General features: G+C 41.0%; 2 protein-coding genes across 2 annotated transcripts; one reads left to right on the top strand and one right to left on the bottom strand.

Moving 5' to 3' along the window:
- LCA5L (lebercilin LCA5 like) lies at nt 1–11758 on the top strand. Its single transcript, XM_036380213.1, has 7 exons — nt 1–163; nt 2869–3383; nt 4487–4624; nt 6373–6466; nt 9127–9230; nt 9509–9626; nt 11130–11758. Exons 1-7 carry the CDS (start codon nt 1–3, stop codon nt 11756–11758), a joined length of 1761 nt encoding a protein of 586 aa, XP_036236106.1.
- Nucleotides 11759–12822: 1064 nt separating this feature from the next.
- On the bottom strand, nt 12823–18349 carry GET1 (guided entry of tail-anchored proteins factor 1). Its single transcript, XM_036390069.2, has 5 exons — nt 18216–18349; nt 16489–16654; nt 15872–15939; nt 14512–14626; nt 12823–13833 (listed from the first exon to the last, which is right to left on the bottom strand). The coding sequence occupies exons 1-5, from the start codon at nt 18303–18305 to the stop codon at nt 13760–13762; spliced, it is 513 nt and encodes a 170-aa protein (XP_036245962.1). The 5' UTR covers nt 18306–18349; the 3' UTR covers nt 12823–13759.
- Between the last annotated feature and the right edge of the window lie 104 nt (nt 18350–18453).

The following is an 18453-nucleotide window of genomic DNA, read 5'->3' as shown; positions in this document are numbered from 1 at the left end:
ATGATTCCAAGAGCTTTTTCAGTGACTGACCCTGAAAGAGTCAGAGGAGGCAAATCCTTAGAAACACGAGGAACTGAAGAGAGGGAAACACAGAAAAAGGACAAGACAAGAAAGGAAAGAAAGAAATATGGACTATATCTCTATGCCCAAGGTGATAAAAAAGGTAAATTTGTTTTCTGGTAGTATGAGACTCGCTAAAGAAATGTCATTGTTCCCTTTCTTTGGCTTTTTTTTCTATAATTAGCAAGACAAGGACAGCAGTTTTTCAGTGAGAGGATTGGTATAATAAATATGTAATATAATATAATATAATATAATATAATATAATATAATATAATATAATATAATATATATTACATGTAATATATTGTATATATAATCTATAGCCTATAATCCAATATATATATTATATTATATTATATTATATTATATTATATTATATTATATTATATTATATTATATTATATTATATTATATTAAAAATATATATAATAATTCTGTATATATAAAGAATATATTTTATAGAAATATATGTTACAGATATATAAATATATAGTATATAATATCTATTATATATAATATATTATATATTATATAATATATAATATATTATATAATATCTATTATATATTATATAATATATATAATATATTATATATTATATATTATATATTGTATTATATATCATGTATTTTATAGATATGTTATATTATTTGTATATTGCATACATTCTTTATATTAAAAATATATATTTTATAAATTTTATATATATAAGTTTTATATATATATATGTATAATTTATATATATAATAAATTCTATTTCAAACACCAGTAAGGGGAAGGAAGAGAAGGATTCCCTGCTGTGTTTTCCCACAATACTCAATGATCCAAAGGGAGAATCCCCTGGGATGTGGGAGCCCCTTGGCAATCCTCATTCCTCAGCTTTAACCCAAGGACCTGAAATGGCTCTGCCACATTTTGGTGTCTGACCATGCATCACCTGGCCAGTCTGAAAAAGCTTTTCTTGAGGAAAATGGGTAAAAAGAATACACAGAATTGTCAGTTTTGCCCAGAAAACAGCCATTCTGTGGCTATCTGGGTCGTGGTGTATCTTTGAAATGAATTTGTGCCTCAATGAAATGAGAAGGAAGATGGAAATGTACATGGAATTCATGCCACTCTTAACAGTCAGGAATCTCTCCATGTCTGCATCTTTTCCCATCTCAACCCATCCTTTCCTAAATCCTTAAATCCTACATCACAAAAATGAGTGGAAAACCAGCAACCCTTTTCCTGCTGAGCTTCAAAATTACATCTTGATTTACCAAAGCTACAAGATGGAAATCAATCCAAAAAATTCAGGACCAGTGATTGTCTCTGTTATAATCTCTGCTATTACATGCTGCAGTCAAGAAGTTTACTGGTATGAAAGTAGCAGAACAGAAAAAATAATGACCTTTTTTGTCTCTAGCTAGCAAAAAATCATTATTGACCTCTACCTGTGGTGGATAGTTTATTGTATATATTTGTAAATGTTATATATAATTTGGATAAAGTGTTTCTTTTTGCTTGTCCATGACTACTGGAAATGAAATACATTTTGCAGTACTTCTGACAGCTTTTGCAGAAAGGTATTTGCCCCTTTTTTCCATCCCCTCAGTCCTTTCTGGCAAAATAAAATTGTAAGATAATGTAATTTTGCAAATACCTGTGTGACAATATTTGTGATCTTATTGCAGTTTTCCTGCAGTGCAATTGTGTTGCAGAAAATATTGGATTCAACAGAAATTCTTGGAAAGATCTGTCTTTTTTATTCTGGTGTTTTTTTAAGTCAGGACCTTGCCTGTTTTATCCATAAAATATGAGGTGATCTATAAATTATAATAAACTTTTAATCAAAATACTGCCTGAAATGCCACGAGAGCTGTAGTGAAACTGAATATATGCCTGAAAAAGGGGAACACACTCAGATTTACAATCTTTAATATTTTTAAATTCTAATCCTGCTTCAGAAAAAGCAAATGAGAGTAATTCAGCCAGAATCCTGGCCATAAGGAGAGGCAAATTGACAGCAACACACTGAGAAGTAGCACATTAATGTATTTTTAATTGCTGTTTAAAAGCCACATAGACAGCTGCACACCTGTTCTGTGCAATGAGCATTTAAGGTTTATTTAAAAATGTAGTTGAATTCAAAGCTGACTGGAAAGCTGTAGAAAACTGGTTAGAAATCCCAGCTGCAGGGATTTTGACAATGTGCTGTTGGGAACACCGTGGTTTTTGAGTCCTTGCAGACCTGTAAATTACTCTGTTGTTTTTTGGTGGTTGGTTGTTTGGTTTTATTTTTTATCATGCACCCATTCAAGGTATAGATTCTGATGGGTTGAATTGGGTTCATCAGGTTGTGGCTACATTAGTGAGGTGCGTGATTTAAAGGAAGAAAATTGATTTCCATGGATTGAAAATTGTTTTCTGTTGATTTATTTCCATTTATTTCCATTGGCTGCTAGCTGTGGTCTGCTGCAGCCACAAAAAAGACACAGAGATATAAAATATTGAATGCATTTATCTGTGAATCATTTGAATCACACAATCATAGAATGGTATGGGTTGGAAGGGACTTTGGAGATGATCTTGTTCCACCCCTTGCCATGGGCAGGGAACCTTCCCCTAGACCAGGCTGCTCATTGAACATCAGAATTTTGGGGCATTTTGTGAAGAAACCACAATTCTGTAGTTGGATGAGCAGTTTAGGAGTAGTAGTTAATTAGCAGTAGGAGTTTATGAGAGCAGAAAAAGCACACATTGATTGCTTGGTCTCCAAAAATTTCTGTCTCTCGACGCCCATTCTCTCTGATCTCAATGCAGGAGGGAAGAAGTGGCCAGCTGCAAACCCCTCCAACCTGAACTCCTCCTTCTCAGCCCTGCAGAGCGGGGCGGCTCACCAGGAAAAAAACGCCACTGCCCAGCGAATATCCTCAGCCAGGATCCACAAAATCAAAGAGCTGAAGAACGAAATATTCGACCTGCGAAAGAAAATCGAGACCTCGACCTTGGAGAACCTGGCTTTGAGAGAGCTGAACCGGCGGCACACCAGGGCCGTCGGAAGGTACAGCAACGCAGAGAGCCACCTGCAGGAGCTGCTGGCAGGGCACCGCAGCGACATGAGGGAGCTCAGGAGCCTCCTGAAAATGTCCCAGGCCGCCCAGAAAAACACAGCCAGGGAGCTGAAAAAAGTTGAAGCGGACCTGAGGAGAACTAAAGGTGATCTGAAGGCTTTGGCCGTGCTGTCGGAGGACAAAGCTCTGGCAGAGAAGGAGGAACTGAATCGCGGGTTGTCAGTCCTTAAGGAAACATTGGAGGCAAAGGATGAGAGGATACAGGTAATGACTGCAGATTGCTGTGTTTGTGGAGTGTAGGGTCACAGAATATCCTAAATTGGGAGGGAATCACAAGGATCATCGAGCAGGAGAGGTTTCAGTGCAGGAATAGTGGAAAAGTTTTGGCTGCTTCTCAGATGAATGATTCTGATATAATCCTGTAACACTGGATGCTGTTTAATCCAGTGCTCTCCTGAGTGTAAGGAAGTTCAAGAGGAGAGAATTCATCTCCTTTTAGTGGCTCATGTTTCTTCACTCTCACTGACCCCAGCACAAAAAAGATAGGAACACAATTTTTATTACAAAACTGGAAGAGTGAAATTTCTGTGGTCCTCCAGGAATTAATTTCTATTTCCTATGGGGTCTCTTATGAATAGAATTAAATAAAGAGCCAGGAAATCTTAAGAGAAACTGTAAATACGAACAGCTGAATTCAGACTCTCTTTTAAAAACTTTCTGTTTGCCAGGACTGAGGAGCTATAAAATCACACAGGGTTGGGTGTCCACCTGATACTTTTAGGAACTGGAATTCCAGTGCATGGCCCTGGGTTCTTAAGATAAAGAACCCAATAAATCACCAAATTTTCATTTACACTAAGCCTCCTTATTCTGCTACAGTTCATAGGTCTGTGTGAATAGAAAGCCTTAACATTTCTCAAAGATAGTTGTATTCATTAATCCATCAGAAAGGTAATGTACAGACTTATTTTTATGATTGAATGCCAGAACCTTTTGTTTAGTGGAAATAGGTTCAAAACAATTTTTTCTCTTACTTTGAAATTAATTTTTTTGGTATACTTTCATGTATTGTTTACAATAGATGAATATTGTTTACAATACATACAATACTTTATAATATTATTTATATTGCTATATGTATTATTTATATTACTATAAATAAATAAATACTATTATATTACTATTATATACTATATAGTACTATAATATTATTTATAGTACTATAATTAGAAGATAAAAACTGTTATTATATATAATTATGAGTTCTAAATTTCCTTATATTAGCACACTTATATTTTAAATCTGTCAAGAACTGAAGTTTTCCAGCTGTCCCACTGAGAATGGTAAAATCTGTCCCTTTTTTAAAGAGTCTGGAAATGCAGCTGAAGCTGAACAGCAGCACCTTTAGTCGTCAGCTGGCAAGTGAGAGCAGAAAACTCCTGGAAGCTACAATGACCACAAAGAACTTGCTAATGGAAATTAACATTGTTCACCAAAAAATTAAGGTATTCCAGATTTTATCCAGGTTTCTGTCTCCACAGGAAGATTCAAGTATTCAATGTTACCTATTCCTTCTTTTTTTTTTTAATTTTGCTTTTTTGCTTTTTCCTCATTTTGCTTTTATTTTTCTTCCTTTTGTTTAATTTTGCTTTTTTTACAGTATTTACTAATAGAATTTGCCTTCCTGCTTGAGTCTACAATCTACTAAAAAAGCCAGAAATGTTAAATCCTGTCATCATTGTGGGACTATTTGTTAGAAGCAGGTCAATAACGAATTGAAAGAGAGATTAATGCATCAGAAGTTGAACCAAAATCCACACCACTGTGTTACCATTTTTTGCCAGATTTGGGTCAGAGATATTCATCTACTCACTTTAAATGAGCTCCCTCACAGAAACAAGTCAGAATGAGCCAAATATCACAGCCTGCAAACTAGAGTTTAGGAAGAAGACCCATTAAAATGTTTCAAGAGTTTGCCTAAATTCCAGTTTCATTTTTACACAAATGAGTTTGGGATCAATAGGTCCAGTCCAGCACTTTTTGTAATGCTTGTAAATCAAACATACAGAAAAACTAAATTGATTTAAAGCAAAAACTGCCAGGAATGGGATGCCACATGAGTTGCAATGAAGAAAATCTTCCAGAAAACATTCCAGAGAACCTGGAACCCCTTGTGGCTTTTTCATAACTGTGTTTGTAACACAGTTAAAATGCACTTATTTCTATATTTCTGTGCCAAGGTGATCCCACTGGGGAGCTTTCTCTTCCTAAATGGAATCAAATATCTGTGGAAGATGATGTTTGTTAAGGGGAGATTTCCCAGACATTGTGAAGGGCAGGACAGGCAGTTCCTGAGGGCTCATGGAGGTTGGGATTTCTGCACAGGGGTGTTGTTTATCCCTCTTCCCTGTGCAGCAGGTGCAGAAGTTTCCTCCTGGTACTTGGCTGAGCTTTTTCCATGTCAGAGTCTGATCTCCTCCTGGACATGGATCTGGGAGATGGGAACAGATATAATCTCAGGAGCACTAATACAAAACTGTCCCAAAATGCAAATTATTCCAAATTATTCTCACCTTAACTCTTCTCTAAAATAGTTCTGTTTCATCTCTTTTCCACAGTTTTCTGTGTATCCAGGTCTCTGAATTTTCCATTTAGATCCACAAAATCTTCTATTGATTTACCACAAAGGAGACCAGACATGATTATCAACCTTATTTGTGTGCCAGAACAGAGTTTATCCTTACAAATCCATAGTTTTATGTACTTATCTTATTTCAGGCCATTCCACTTCCAGGATAACTTGTAATTTTCCCAAATAAATGAATTTTTCCCACTGAAAAAAAATAGTGGGAGTGGGACTGAGTCAGTAGGACTGACTGATTCTTACTGAGTGGTGAGAGTGTAACTGAGATCTGTCTTCTGTGTTTAAGGAAGATTTCATTAAGGAAAGAGGAATCTTGCTAAATAAATGTCAAAATGTGCCTCAGGAGTTCATGTCACCACCAGAGCAACAGGTTGTGAAGCAACTGAGCATATGACAAGGGCACTGAGTAAATAATTATTTTTTTTAATCAACAAAATAGGAAGTAAAGGCAAAATATATTTATTCTGGAAAAATGTAAATGAAAAAGACCACATGAGTCTGGCAAAAGGTGAAATCCCTGAGGGGTTTCACCCAGCATGGAAAAATTAAGCAGGTAAAAATAAATTTTTAATGCATTTTAGAAGCTTAATAACGTTTATTTCTTCTTAGGAGAAGGATCGGCAGCTTTACGTACAGAATATTTATGCAAATCGGATGCCAAAAGCCCTGAGGGACAGAAGTGATTGGGTTCCTAATGACCAAAGTATGTCTGTAACCATCTCCTTCTCTTGTTTAGTGAAGTGACACTTCTAGTGTTTTAAAACTGCGAGGTTTACTCCAAATTAAATGCCAAAGTAGTGCTTTTGTGTGGGCTGAAAAGGTGAAAAGCTTCAGGAAGTTTAAAGGTTTGAATGATAGAAAAGAGCAACGTAAATTAAGTTCTACCAAGGAAGAAAGAGCTCTTTAGTGAAGAATATTTCTTTCACATGGATGCTCATAGATATTGGGGAGAAATATCTGTTCCATGCAGTCTTGGCTGTGCAACATTCCAAGGGCAGCTGCCTGGAGTAGGATTCAGCTGATTAAAACCAACCAGAGCTGTTTGAGGTGCCCCAGTTTGCCTCCCCTACACCCAGAATTTGGGATGGGATGATCTAAACATGGACTTCCCTCATGGCTGAGGCACCTCTTGAAAACACTGATCAGGTATTGCTGCTCCTAAAGTGAAGCAGAAATCAGGACTTCCTCCATGTGGGTACCAAAGAGCCCTTAGCAAACCTGTCTGCTGGAAATGCTGCCCCCAGAATTCCTCAAATCATGGCAGAAATACAAAATCTTACCACACTCAGTTGTTTATTTCTTTCCTCTTCATTGCCTTTGCAAACCCATTAACTCTGCCTAAACCACCAGTGAACTACAGGGAAAAGATTGGTAATTCAGGGTGTAAAATTAAGGAAAACACAAATCCCTGGTTCTCATCCCAAGTCAGACACATTTTTTATGAAACTCTGAATTCCTGTTTTAGTTACACCACATAAATACTTTTTTTTTTTTTTTTTAACTCACATATGACCTTGTATTCAATAGAAGTTGAATATTGCTATTCAGTTATGGTACTTGAACCACTGTTATTATTTAAATTCTTGTTTCCTTTAAGTGAGAGAAGGGAGCTTAGTTGGAGAGACAAATGATATTTTGTAATGAAAAACTTCCAAGCAAAGTTGCCCAATCCTCTGGAATTTTTAGAAAATATTTCATTCTCTGCCAGTTCATGGATTTGGAAACCCAGAGCTGGAATTGCTGACAATTTGTTTTCCTTTTCACTATTGACTTGAATTTTCCTTTAGCAGAATTCTAAAGAGTTGCCTCCTCAGGTCATTCTTTTCTAGTTGACCTTCACAAAAGTATTTTTTAGCCCGCAGTAAATTTAGAGCTGGGTTTTTTTAACACTGCTGATAAATGGCTGGAAGGAGGCTCCCTTCGGTGTCCGGGAAGCTCTGTGCACGTAACTTCAATGGATTTTTTTGATGGAGCCTTGGCTTGCGCGGCTCCGGCCGCTCACCTGGAGGGGCAGCGCCCCCTGGTCCCGGTGCCGGGGAACTCCCGGCTGGAAAAGCTCCTGGAGCTCAATGAATTCCTCCTGCATCGCCAGAGTCACTCCAGGCTGGTCACCAGCGTCCCTTTCACCGCCCTGCTGCCAGCACCCGGAGGGAACCATTTTTGTGCGCTTTTATGCGTTTTATCCTTTGATTTCTGAGCTCCAAACTGGGAATAAGATCCCGTTTTTGCTGCTCTGGTGGCAACAATTTTCTCAGCTGCTATGCTCGTGTCAAAATGATTCCAATAATAAAGGAACAATATACTCATCTTCTCCATCTTATATCCATATTTCTCTGGACATCTCATTCAGTCACTCCCTTGGAATTGAGAGGAATAGTGGATTTGTCTTTCCAAACAAGCTGTGGGTCTGCTGGGAGATAAAACCAGCACTGGGAGATAAAAGAAACAATGGGAAGGATTCCACTGATTGATGAATGGAAAAAGATCTTTGCTTTTACAAATAAACTTTAGGTTTGCTGATAAACAAAATTAGACATTGAAAGATGAAACAATGAGGAAGAAAAACCCCTGAATTCCATAAGAATTAAAAATTAAAAGGGAGGGTTATGCATTAGAGGGAAATCTCTGGTGTCAGGCATTCTGGGCAGTCTGTACCTCTCAAGTACCTCAGCCAATGGGGAGAGAGAGAAGGGAAAAGTGGCCAGGAAATTGGGATAGAAAGGAGTCTGCATCCTCCAAAAATTGGAGAGATCCCAGGGGAATGGCCCATGGCCTCTCCCTTTATTCCAATAAAGCCAGAAAGGACTGCTCTGTCTCCTTTTTAGACGTAAACCTCTGGTGTTTGTGGATTAATTTTCCAAACAGAATCTCTTCCAAAGACTACTGATATTTCAAACAGTGTGGAGCATTTCCCATGAGCTGGGTTCCATAAAAATCCAAATTTAGGAAACTGAACTCAGGTTTCATATCAGACCTCTCAAATTTACACTAGAATGGAACCAAGAATTATGCCCATGCGGGCTCTGGGGCATAGACACACTTGTCTGACTTTACATGTTCTATCTGAAAATATACCTAGTAGTATATTTTATATGTGTATATATTTATGTATATGCTTATGTTTAGGATGCACTGATGTACAAGGCTCATAAATCCAGGTTTGTGTCCAGTTTCAGCATTTACAGATTCAGCAGAACAAAATATTTCTTTTTTTAGGGGCATTAAGATATGCATTAAAAAAAAAAGAGAAATTAAAATTCTTGGTCAAATAGCAGTATTGTCAGTTGTCAGAGATATATTTTATTTATATCAAGAACCTAATTCAGAAATAACTGTATTGCTAATGTTTGTTCCATTCAACAGGTCTGAGAGTAAACAGATCAGTACAAGTAGATAAAGAGAGTTTTAGAGAACTGCTGCTGTCTCAGCACCAGGAAACAGAAAAAAATCCAATCCAGCTAAAAAAGGTGGGAAAGATCTGGATCCAAATCCTATCCCCTGTTTAAACTCTCAGCTAAGCTGCATTTTATTCCCTAAGTGGCAGTAATATGCTGCATAACCTCATCCATCATCTAGGATGAGGATTTTGCATGAGTGTGATTACAGTACAGAAATAATGCTGTGGTGCAAAATAAAATGTAACAACAATAGAAATTACTAATCTTTTTATAAGTATTGCACTGACTTTTAAAAGTCACTAAACAAGCATTCCCTCATTATTTTTACCTTTAATTGCTCATTTTAGGAGAACAAAGATAAGGGTGGAGAAGGTAAAGCAAAGGAAGTGTGCTCAGATGCCCAGAGTAAAAAAGAAAAGCAAGTAACCAAGAAAGTGCCAGAAACTTCAAACAGGACACACAGAGGTAGGTTTATTGTTTCTCTCAGAAATTCACCTGGTCTTTGCAAATTACCAGAAGTTCTGGTAATTTATGTGGTTCTGAGAGCCCTTCACTGGCACCTGGCTGACATGAACTGGTTCCAAATGATGAATGAGGTGTCACTGAAAACACAGAATTGTCTGGGTTGGAAAATGCAGCTGCTGGTGGTGCTGCACTGAGAGCAGAGCTGCTCTGCAGGATGGGGCATCTCCACCCTGCTGATCTTCCTAAAGCTCAGCGTGGTAAGAATTCAGTGTTCTGTCTGTAACAGGATAATTAACAGTGTTAATCCCCACTAATCAAACACTGATCTCAGAGCTGGGAATCTTCATCACTGATGTGAACCTATTTCCATGGCTGGAAAAGGAAAAGGACTGTGAGGGCTGGGAGCAGTTCCTCATTAGTGATCCCTGGAAAGAGACTTTATGGAAATCTCAGCCACTGTGTTCTCATGGAAAAGTTACTTGCAAGGAACTCATCTGTAAACATCTCTGTTCTGAAGAAGTTCTATAGAACAGAGGAGAGAAAAAGCCACTGCTGTTCTCTCATTCGTGTTTTTCTTTCTAGAAACATTCCTGTTACTTCCTTTAAGGCTTTTAGGAAAAGAAAAGGTCCGAGTGCCACCATTCTAAACATGTCCCAAGTGGCAGGAGACCTCCAGGTCACCCATTTGCCCAGGTGGAGCAGGGGATGCCAGGTCCCATCGCTGTAACCTGGCATGTGTTAACTCCTGAGGTTTGTGCTCTGCCTTTTCAGCCTGCAGCCTTTCCAGAGCCCCCCAGACAGCCAAAATCAGCACTTGGCTTCAAATGCCCTTTTAAAAGTGACAGAAAACCCAGGTCTTACAATGCTCCCTCTGAATCATCTGTGGAATCTGAGCTTCTCTCACTGATAGCAGACTTTTATAGAAGCCTTACTTGGCTTCCTTAGTTCCTGCAAGTTCTTATTTCCCCTTTAAGCTTGGATTAAGTCTCAGTTTGGGGGTACTCTGTGAGCCTCTGTAGGGCACAGGACCCCATTACAAGTCATTCCCTGCACACACATTCCTTTTCCTGCTGAAAAGTGGAGCCCCCTCATTTCCAGGTGAGAGTTCCTGTATATTCTGCTCCACACAAGCAACTCTGTTGTGAATTAAGTTCCACTTAAAAGCCAGAAAGTGACAATTAAAAGTTCAGATCTCACCTGGTTTCTCTGGTGCATTGTACATGACTTTTCTGTATTTAGCCATTGCTGTACATAATGGCAGCTAAATCCATTTAACTAAATTCAACACCATAAAAAAAAAAAAAAAGTAAAAATAAAGATATTAACCTGGATTCAGTGGCAGAATTACATTCTTTAAATCTTGCCCCATGCTGTTGGATTTATTATAGATGGTATTTGAAATACCATCAATAACAAGAATTGAAGCAGTGAAATAAGGATGTGATACTTGCTCTTTTTAAAGCTTCATAACTCCTCATGTTCTTAAACCCCACAATATTTCAGGGGGCAAACTGCTGATGGAAGAATGCAAATTTTCAGAATTTATTAAAGAAATGGAAAAAGAGACAGAGGTTCTTAAACAGGAGTTGAAAACTCTGATGAAATCTGAACAAAGTCCTCAAAGAGTAAAAAAGAACACTCAAGAGGGAGAGGCAGTGGAAGAAGTTGAAAAAGAAGAGAAAAAAACCCATGAGCAGCAAAAGAAGAAAGCCAGGAGTGAAGGTCCAAGTCCAAGCAAGGACCCCACCAGGCTGAAAAAAAAATACATCTTCTCAGGGGCTGTTGAGAATTTACACCAAGGGCTCCACACTTCAGGTGCCAAAAGCAAAGCAGGATTTGGGAAAAGCTGCCTGAGCAGCCAGAGACAGGCAGGGCAGAGCTGCAGTGACACTGCTGTGCCCAGGGGGAAAATCTCCTTTGGGGCTTATGAACCTTCCTTTGGGCAAACCGCCCTGGGCTGGCAGGACAGCAGCTCTGCAGTGCAAGGAACAGCTGATGGAGGAGCTCTCTGGGGAGGAATGTTTGCAGGGAGAAAACTCCTGGAGTTCCAGCAGCACAAGGGTGAAGGCAGACAAGTGAGGGGGGCAAGGCAGATCCCAAACTCCATGCCAGGCTCCAACTCTCCTCGTTAGATCCAGCTCCAGTTACTCCACACTTATTCCTCCTAGCTTACCTTTAGAAAGTTTAAACATTCACATTGTTACAAAGCAAATCTTTTCCTTTCATTCAATGTTTATTAAACCTTACAAGCACTGGCAATTGCTCTCCATGATTTTTTCCAAAACAATCCAATCAGCTGTCACAAAAACCACATTCTGTGCTTGGTGTGTATCCACAAAAATATGTTACACTAAGAATTCCCTATCATTTTTACCTGTTGCCAGGTAAAATTTAGTCCTTGTTTAGGAACTTCCAGGTTGTTGCATTCCCAAGGAGCTGGAATTTGGGAGCTGGGTGTTTGTCAGTTGCTGACATGAGCACCCAGCTTTCATAAGGGTCACTGCTGGGTGAGCACCAACAATGCAATAAAAGAAAACACTTTTTTAGTTCCTTCACTCCCCAAACAGCTTCCAGAATTCACAGATAATAAAAATAATTTGCTCCTACTTTGTTTTCACGAGCATTAGAAACCTCTAAAGCCTCATTCTTTCCCTCTGTTGGAACTTATCAAAGCAGTTTGCCTGGTAACTTCCCCAGCTGACATGCAGAGATGAATGTGCAAGAGCAAAGCATTGTTTTGGAGAAGTCAGGCATAGCCAGTCCCCAAAAAGCCTCTAAAAATCCTTGTTTAAAGTTATGTAAGCAAGGGGGAGGATTGGGGTTTGTTCCTCACACTAATTTATTAAATACTTGCTAAATTCAAGTGAAGTTCAGAAAAATTAGGGGCATTCTGTTAATTTTTAAAGGCAGTTGCACTTTAAAAAATGTCCAAAATTACACTACAAAAGTTTTTAAAGATGAGAGACATTCAGAGCTGAACCTGTTGCAGTAACATTTCAAATAATTAAAAAAATTATTTAGTTGAGTTGCTTCAAACAATATTTCCTTATGCACTAAGACAGGGGCTGTTGTTTTGGCATGGATTTTGGTAAGTTTGGGGTTTGTTTTGTCATTTTGGGTTTGCTTATTTGGGGTTTTTGTGGGTTGTTTAGGAAAGCTGCAGTTAACATTAAAAAAGAGATGAAAAAACCTAAGATGGGTTGAAAAGCTTTATTTCCTTAATAAAATCACAATTTTACATAACATTCAATCACAATATTTTTTCCTTGATATTTATTTTCGTGTAGGCTAAATGCAATTCCTAATATAAAATCCCAATTTTTAAATTAACATTAAAACAAATAAACAAAAATATTTAATCCATATATATATACACACAACACAACCTGACCTTTTGAACAATTTTGGAGGGGTCCTGGCCCCTTCCTTCCCTTCCTGCAGGGAGGAAAAGGCCCTGGAATAGCAGAGGAGTCATTCCTGTGGGAATTCCAGAGTGAGAAGCTCCATCAGCATCCCCCCTGCAGGAACAGCACTGTCTTCTGCTTCACTGAGAGCAGCCTGTGCTTGGCAGCTGAAAAAAACCTCTTGAGAGATAAAAATCTTGACTTAACTCATCTATTTTTATAGGAGAGTTCAAGAATATTCTGATTTCAGGGTAAAAAATCCAAAGGAAATTCTCTTTTGGCCCAAGTCAAGCAAACAACCTCTGCCTGTGCACCCCCCAACATGATCCCACCTCAGGGTGAAGCTTCCACATTTCACAGCAAAGGAACAGCCAAGCTCCCAAATTAATTCCTAAAGCCAGCACATTTCCAATTTAAAACCACAAACCCAACACTTTTAGATGTTGGTGACAACAGGCCATGACAAAACCTTATGGTTCTGCCATGACTAAACCCAAAATGAGGTTTTATAATAACCAGCAGTGCTGTTCTTTCCAAAATGAAAGACAAACTCTGGGAGAAGTGAAACCAAAAGAATCCAAAGGACTGACAGATATCCAACTGGAGTAACAAGGATTGTCTCAGACCTTGTCTCATGAAAGATAACTGTCCCTTTTTTTTTTTTTTAATTAATTTAAACCAGTGATGATGTAAATGCAGCTGGGGAGTCCATGGCTTGCTGGGATTCCTTCAGCTGAAGGGGTGCAGCATGATGGCTACAACCTTATTGCAGACCACGAGCCAGCAGGTGATTCCCACACCTCCTGCAAAAGAGGGAGAAACCACAATTGAAGTTGTTGGATCAATAACTCTGAGGAACCTGTGCAGCTGCAAACAACCTTGGAAGTGTAAAAAATTAAATTCAGAACTCATGGGGCCAACAGGAACAAAAATCTTTGTATACAAAAGGGAGATACAAGAGTTGGGAGGAAAATCAGTGCTGGTTGCAAAAAATTCTGGATTGTCTTGGGAAAAGAGCACCAAATACACAAATATGAGCTCAAGTGTGGTGAGTGCACCCCAGAGCTAAAACCATCTGCTACAGACCCAAGAGAAAATACCTCATTTTAAGGCCTGGCAGAATGCTTTGCTTGAACCTAAATTCAGGATTTGAGAGATGTAAAAAGTAAATGTCCTCTGAAATTGAAATCAGTTGTTTTGTGAGCACGTAGCAATTCATAGCACACCTGTGAAGAAAACTCCCTTTTGGGTGATTTTCTGATTTTCTAATTTAAATCTTGCCCAGGATCTATTCAATACAGAGAAGGGCAATGCTCTGTTTGGGTGGAAATAAAAATGATAAAATTCCACGAGCACTTCAAGAAACCAGAACCACACATGGAAGAGCTGCTGAAAGACTTGAAGCTGTGCTCTGGGAGTCAGGGAAGCAGCTGCAGTTAATCCCTGGATGCTCTGGGGACTGGCCATGTCCCTTTCCTCACCTGCCACTCCTGTAGGGAAGGCCACCAGGCGCTCCAGGGGAGCCAACCACTTGCTTGGAAGCACGGTGACAGGCTCAGAGTAGTACTTCCAGATCAGAGAGATCATCAGGGCAGCCTGGAATGGGAATCCTTTTATTACTTTGGATAATAACACACACCAAATACATTCCCAGTGCTATCTGGAATTGTTTCTTTGCTATCTTCTTCAAAATATTTTTAGATTTTAGATGACCTTAAATTTATACACAGTATTAGGAGGTTGCAGGGGGATCTTTCTTTCAAGATCCTCTTTTCAATCCAGCAGAGTCAAACACAATCATAGCATTTGTTAAAATTCTGATGACCCTTTTTAACCTGAATTTTTGCCTACAAGGAGTTCAACTCATTTTAACAGTCCCCTAAGGAAATCTTCAGGCTGAGCACTGCCATCCTTGTTTAGCAAATTCTTTGGCATCAGTCAGAACTACTCAGACAATCTGATGAGGCACCGTGGGGAAATGTGTGGCAGCTGGAGGTGCAGAACTGCATCCTCAGCAGAAGTGTATTTTGGTTTCAAAGCCAGAATTTACATATAGCAGAACCTTCCTTGATTTGGGGCCATATATTAAAAAAACCCCCAGTGATTAAAGAGCTAAGACAAACTCCAATCTTGTCCCCTCAAAACCACAAACACAGAGTTGAGATGAAAGTTAAACTCCTTCCATCCTCAATTACCAGAATGTATCATCATTTCCCTTCCAGTTCCAGAAACTCTTTCTGTCTGCCAAGCTCTGTGTCCTTGGAATCACAGAATGGTTTGGGCTGGAAGGAATTTAAAGATCCTCCAGTGCCACCCCTGCCATGGCAGGGACACCTCCCACTGTCCCAGGCTGCTCCAGCCCCAGTGTCCAACCTGGCCTTGGGCACTGCCAGGGATCCAGGGGCAGCCCCAGCTGCTCTGGGCACCTGTGCCAGGGCCTGCCCACCCTCACAGAGAAGAATTTCTTCCTCATGTCTGATCTAAACCTGTAATTTTTCAGTGTGAAGCCATTCCCTGTGTGCTGTCCCTGCATGCCCTGGAAATTGTCTCTCTCCAGCTTTCCTGGGGCTCCTGCAGGCCCTGCAAGGCCACCCTGAGCTCAGCCCAAAGCTTCTCCTGTGCAGGTGAACAATCCCAGCTGTGCCAGCCTTTCCTCCCAGCAGAGCTGCTCCATCCCTCTGCTCATCCTGGAGCCTCCTCTGGGCTCTCTGCAGCAGCTCCAGCTCCTCCCTGGGCTGGAGGAGCCCTGAGTGACCAGATACAGGCCAATAAAGCAGGAGAGAATTGTAACACTACTGAGCATTTGGGTTAAGTTGCATCCATAACAAAATATTGACTTACCTGCAATATGTAGAATACAATATTTATGACCCACTTTATTTTGGCCAATTGGGCAGTTCGTGCTTTCACTGTTAAAGAAAAAGAAAATATTAGTTTCCATTGCTTATAATATTGAATTATAATTACATTAAATTAGTAATTCTTTAATATTTCACTCTTTAAGGCTGGACATTCCCCTGTTTAAAAATCTCTTTCCAAATGATTTATAGCTATATTAAAAACACCCTTTTACAGCAAACTGCCAGCTCTGTATCACACTGTAATTTCTACCTTGACTTACTCAAAACAGGATTCAGTGATGGGCAACACTGAGAAAGAATAAAAAATTACACAGTAAAGCCCAGGAAATTCCTGAAAAGACACAGGTAAGATTTTCAAATAGTTTAAAGAGGAAAAAAAAAAGAAGGAGAGGGAGAGAGAGAAAGAAAAGAGAGAAAGAAAGAGAGGAGAGGAAGAAAGGGAAAGAAAGGGGAGGGGAGAGGAGGGGAGGAAAGGAAAGAGGAAAGAGGGAAGGCAAGTTTGAAGGATAAATACTTAAAGCTGAAAATGCTCTTGACAGCTTTTCAGAAACAGAACATGTTTTTCCTTGTGGAGCAGGAGCAGCCATGGCACTGTACCGTGGGTTTTGAGCTTGTCTGTCATTTTGTTGATCTTCCTCTCCAGCCGGGCATATCTGGCAAACTCGTCCATCATGCTGATGGTGGCAAGCTCCTGCTTCATGGTCTGGATCTCAGCTCTCATCTGGGACTCCTGCTCTGCATCCTTCTGCAACAGCCTGGATATCTGAGAAGTGAAGGAAATGATCAATTCCTGGTCCAGGATCCCACTGATTTGCTTTAGTGTGTATAAAGTATGATCTCAAAAGCTTGCCATAGAAAAGGCCCTTTCATTGAGGTGCAGGAAATCCAGCAGGCAAGTATTCCAACATTTTCTCCCTTCCTTTTACTTTCCTAATTTCTTTTCTTGAGGCACCACCTGCTTGTCGGTTCATGAACTCTGTTTGCCACAGAAATGCAGGCACAAAAGGACACAAAATCTTTTTCTTGCTGTTCCTTAGAAAATCTTCCAGCTTCCCCAAGACACATGTAATTTATTTCCCCATGGATGCTGTTCAGGCCTGCAGACAGTGAGAGCATTAACACCATCTTCAGCCTCAAACCACAGCAGAAGGCTGAGCAGAGATCTTCAGAGAATCTTAGAATATCCTAAGTTGGAAAGGACCCACAAGGAATTGAGTCCCAGCCCTGTCTCTGCCCAAACCCCCCAAAATCCCCCCTGGGCATCCCTGTCCAAAGGCTCCTGGAGCTCTGGCAGCCTCGGGGCCGTGCCCATTCCCTGGGCAGTGCCCAGCACCCTCTGGGGGAAGAACCTTTCCCTAAATCCCTCCTGGCCCAGCTGCAGCTGCTCCCTGGGTGCTGTCCCTGTGCCAGAGCAGAGATTGGAGCTGTCCCTCGGGAGGAGCTGCAGATCCCAATCTCAGCCTCCTCCAGACTGAAGGAACCAAATGCCCTCAGCCTCTCCTCAAATGGTTCTTTCATCACTCACCTCTAGCAACACTGAGTTCAGCTTCCCAAACTGCTGACGGTGATTTAGGGTTTAAAGGATTTTTGTCCATTTTTGAACAACGCACACTGATCTCTGTGCCAGTGAAGTTATTTCCACGGCAGAGCAGATCTACAGGGATTTCAGCATCTTTGTACACATGTGAGTTTATCTGGCAGTCACAGAATTTATTTGTCCTCAATTCCATTATCCACGCTTCCACAGGAATGCTTCAGATCAGAACAGGGGCACTCTAATCAGATTATTGAGATTTATTCCTACAATGACTTAACTCCTTAATCTCCGTATCCACTGATCTCCCATCTCAACAATGGGCACGTCCATCTGTTGAAAACACGCAAGACTGAGCAAAGCTGTCCTTCCTACCCCAAAAACTGGGAAGCTGTGGCTGCCCCATCCCTGGAGGAGTTCAGGAGCAGCCAGGACGGGGCTCTGAGCAGCCAAGCCCGCGGGAATGATCCCTGTCCATGGCAGGGGGGTGGGAGCGGATCATCCTTAAGGTTCCTTCCAGCGCAAACCATTCCATGATTCCACGATGCATCCCAAGGGCCGGAGGCTCAGGAGCACCACTGAACACAGCGGTAACTCACTCATCCCGCAGAAACCGGAGCTACGCTCCAGCACCAGCTTCTCCTCTGCAAGGCCGGCAGCACGACCAGACCCCGCCCGTCCCCGCCGGGGCCCCGGCACCGCTCCCCCCTGTGCTGGGAGAACCCCTTAACGCCCCGCCGGCTCCCTTCCCAGCCATCCTCCCATTTCCCCCACCGGCGCCATCACTCACGAGGGAGGAGCAGGAGGGCAGCAGGATTTTGAGCGCGTTGCAGAGGAACACGGCGCTGAGCACCAGCAACCAGGCGCCACTCTCCGCCATGGGGCCCGCGCCGCCGCCGCCTCACAGCGCCGGCCTGAGGGCAGGCGGGGTCGCGCGCGCGGGGCACGTGACGCGGGCGGGCCAATGGGGAGGCGGTGCGCTCGGGCGGGGCGGGGCGCGCGCCGATCCGGCTGGATCCTGTTGCGGC

This window comes from Molothrus ater, chromosome 2 (genome assembly GCF_012460135.2).
Source record: "Molothrus ater isolate BHLD 08-10-18 breed brown headed cowbird chromosome 2, BPBGC_Mater_1.1, whole genome shotgun sequence".
Lineage (NCBI taxonomy): Eukaryota > Metazoa > Chordata > Aves > Passeriformes > Icteridae > Molothrus > Molothrus ater.
The sequence above is the reverse complement of the archived record's forward strand: the minus strand, read 5'-3'. Positions and strand labels throughout refer to the sequence as shown.

Excerpts from the sequence above, each read along its gene's own strand:
- LCA5L (XM_036380213.1), top strand. The coding sequence starts at position 1 with ATGATTCCAAGAGCTTTTTCAGTGACTGACCCTGAAAGAGTCAGAGGA. Across the intron at positions 3,384-4,486 it reads CAAAGGATGAGAGGATACAG|AGTCTGGAAATGCAGCTGAA; the intron begins GTAATGACTGCA and ends CCTTTTTTAAAG. Across the intron at positions 6,467-9,126 it reads TTGGGTTCCTAATGACCAAA|GTCTGAGAGTAAACAGATCA; the intron begins GTATGTCTGTAA and ends TCCATTCAACAG.
- GET1 (XM_036390069.2), bottom strand. The coding sequence starts at position 18,305 with ATGGCGGAGAGTGGCGCCTGGTTGCTGGTGCTCAGCGCCGTGTTCCTC. Across the intron at positions 16,655-18,215 it reads TGCCCTCCTGCTCCTCCCTC|ATATCCAGGCTGTTGCAGAA; the intron begins GTGAGTGATGGC and ends TTCACTTCTCAG. Across the intron at positions 14,627-15,871 it reads TTGTATTCTACATATTGCAG|GCTGCCCTGATGATCTCTCT; the intron begins GTAAGTCAATAT and ends TTCCCATTCCAG.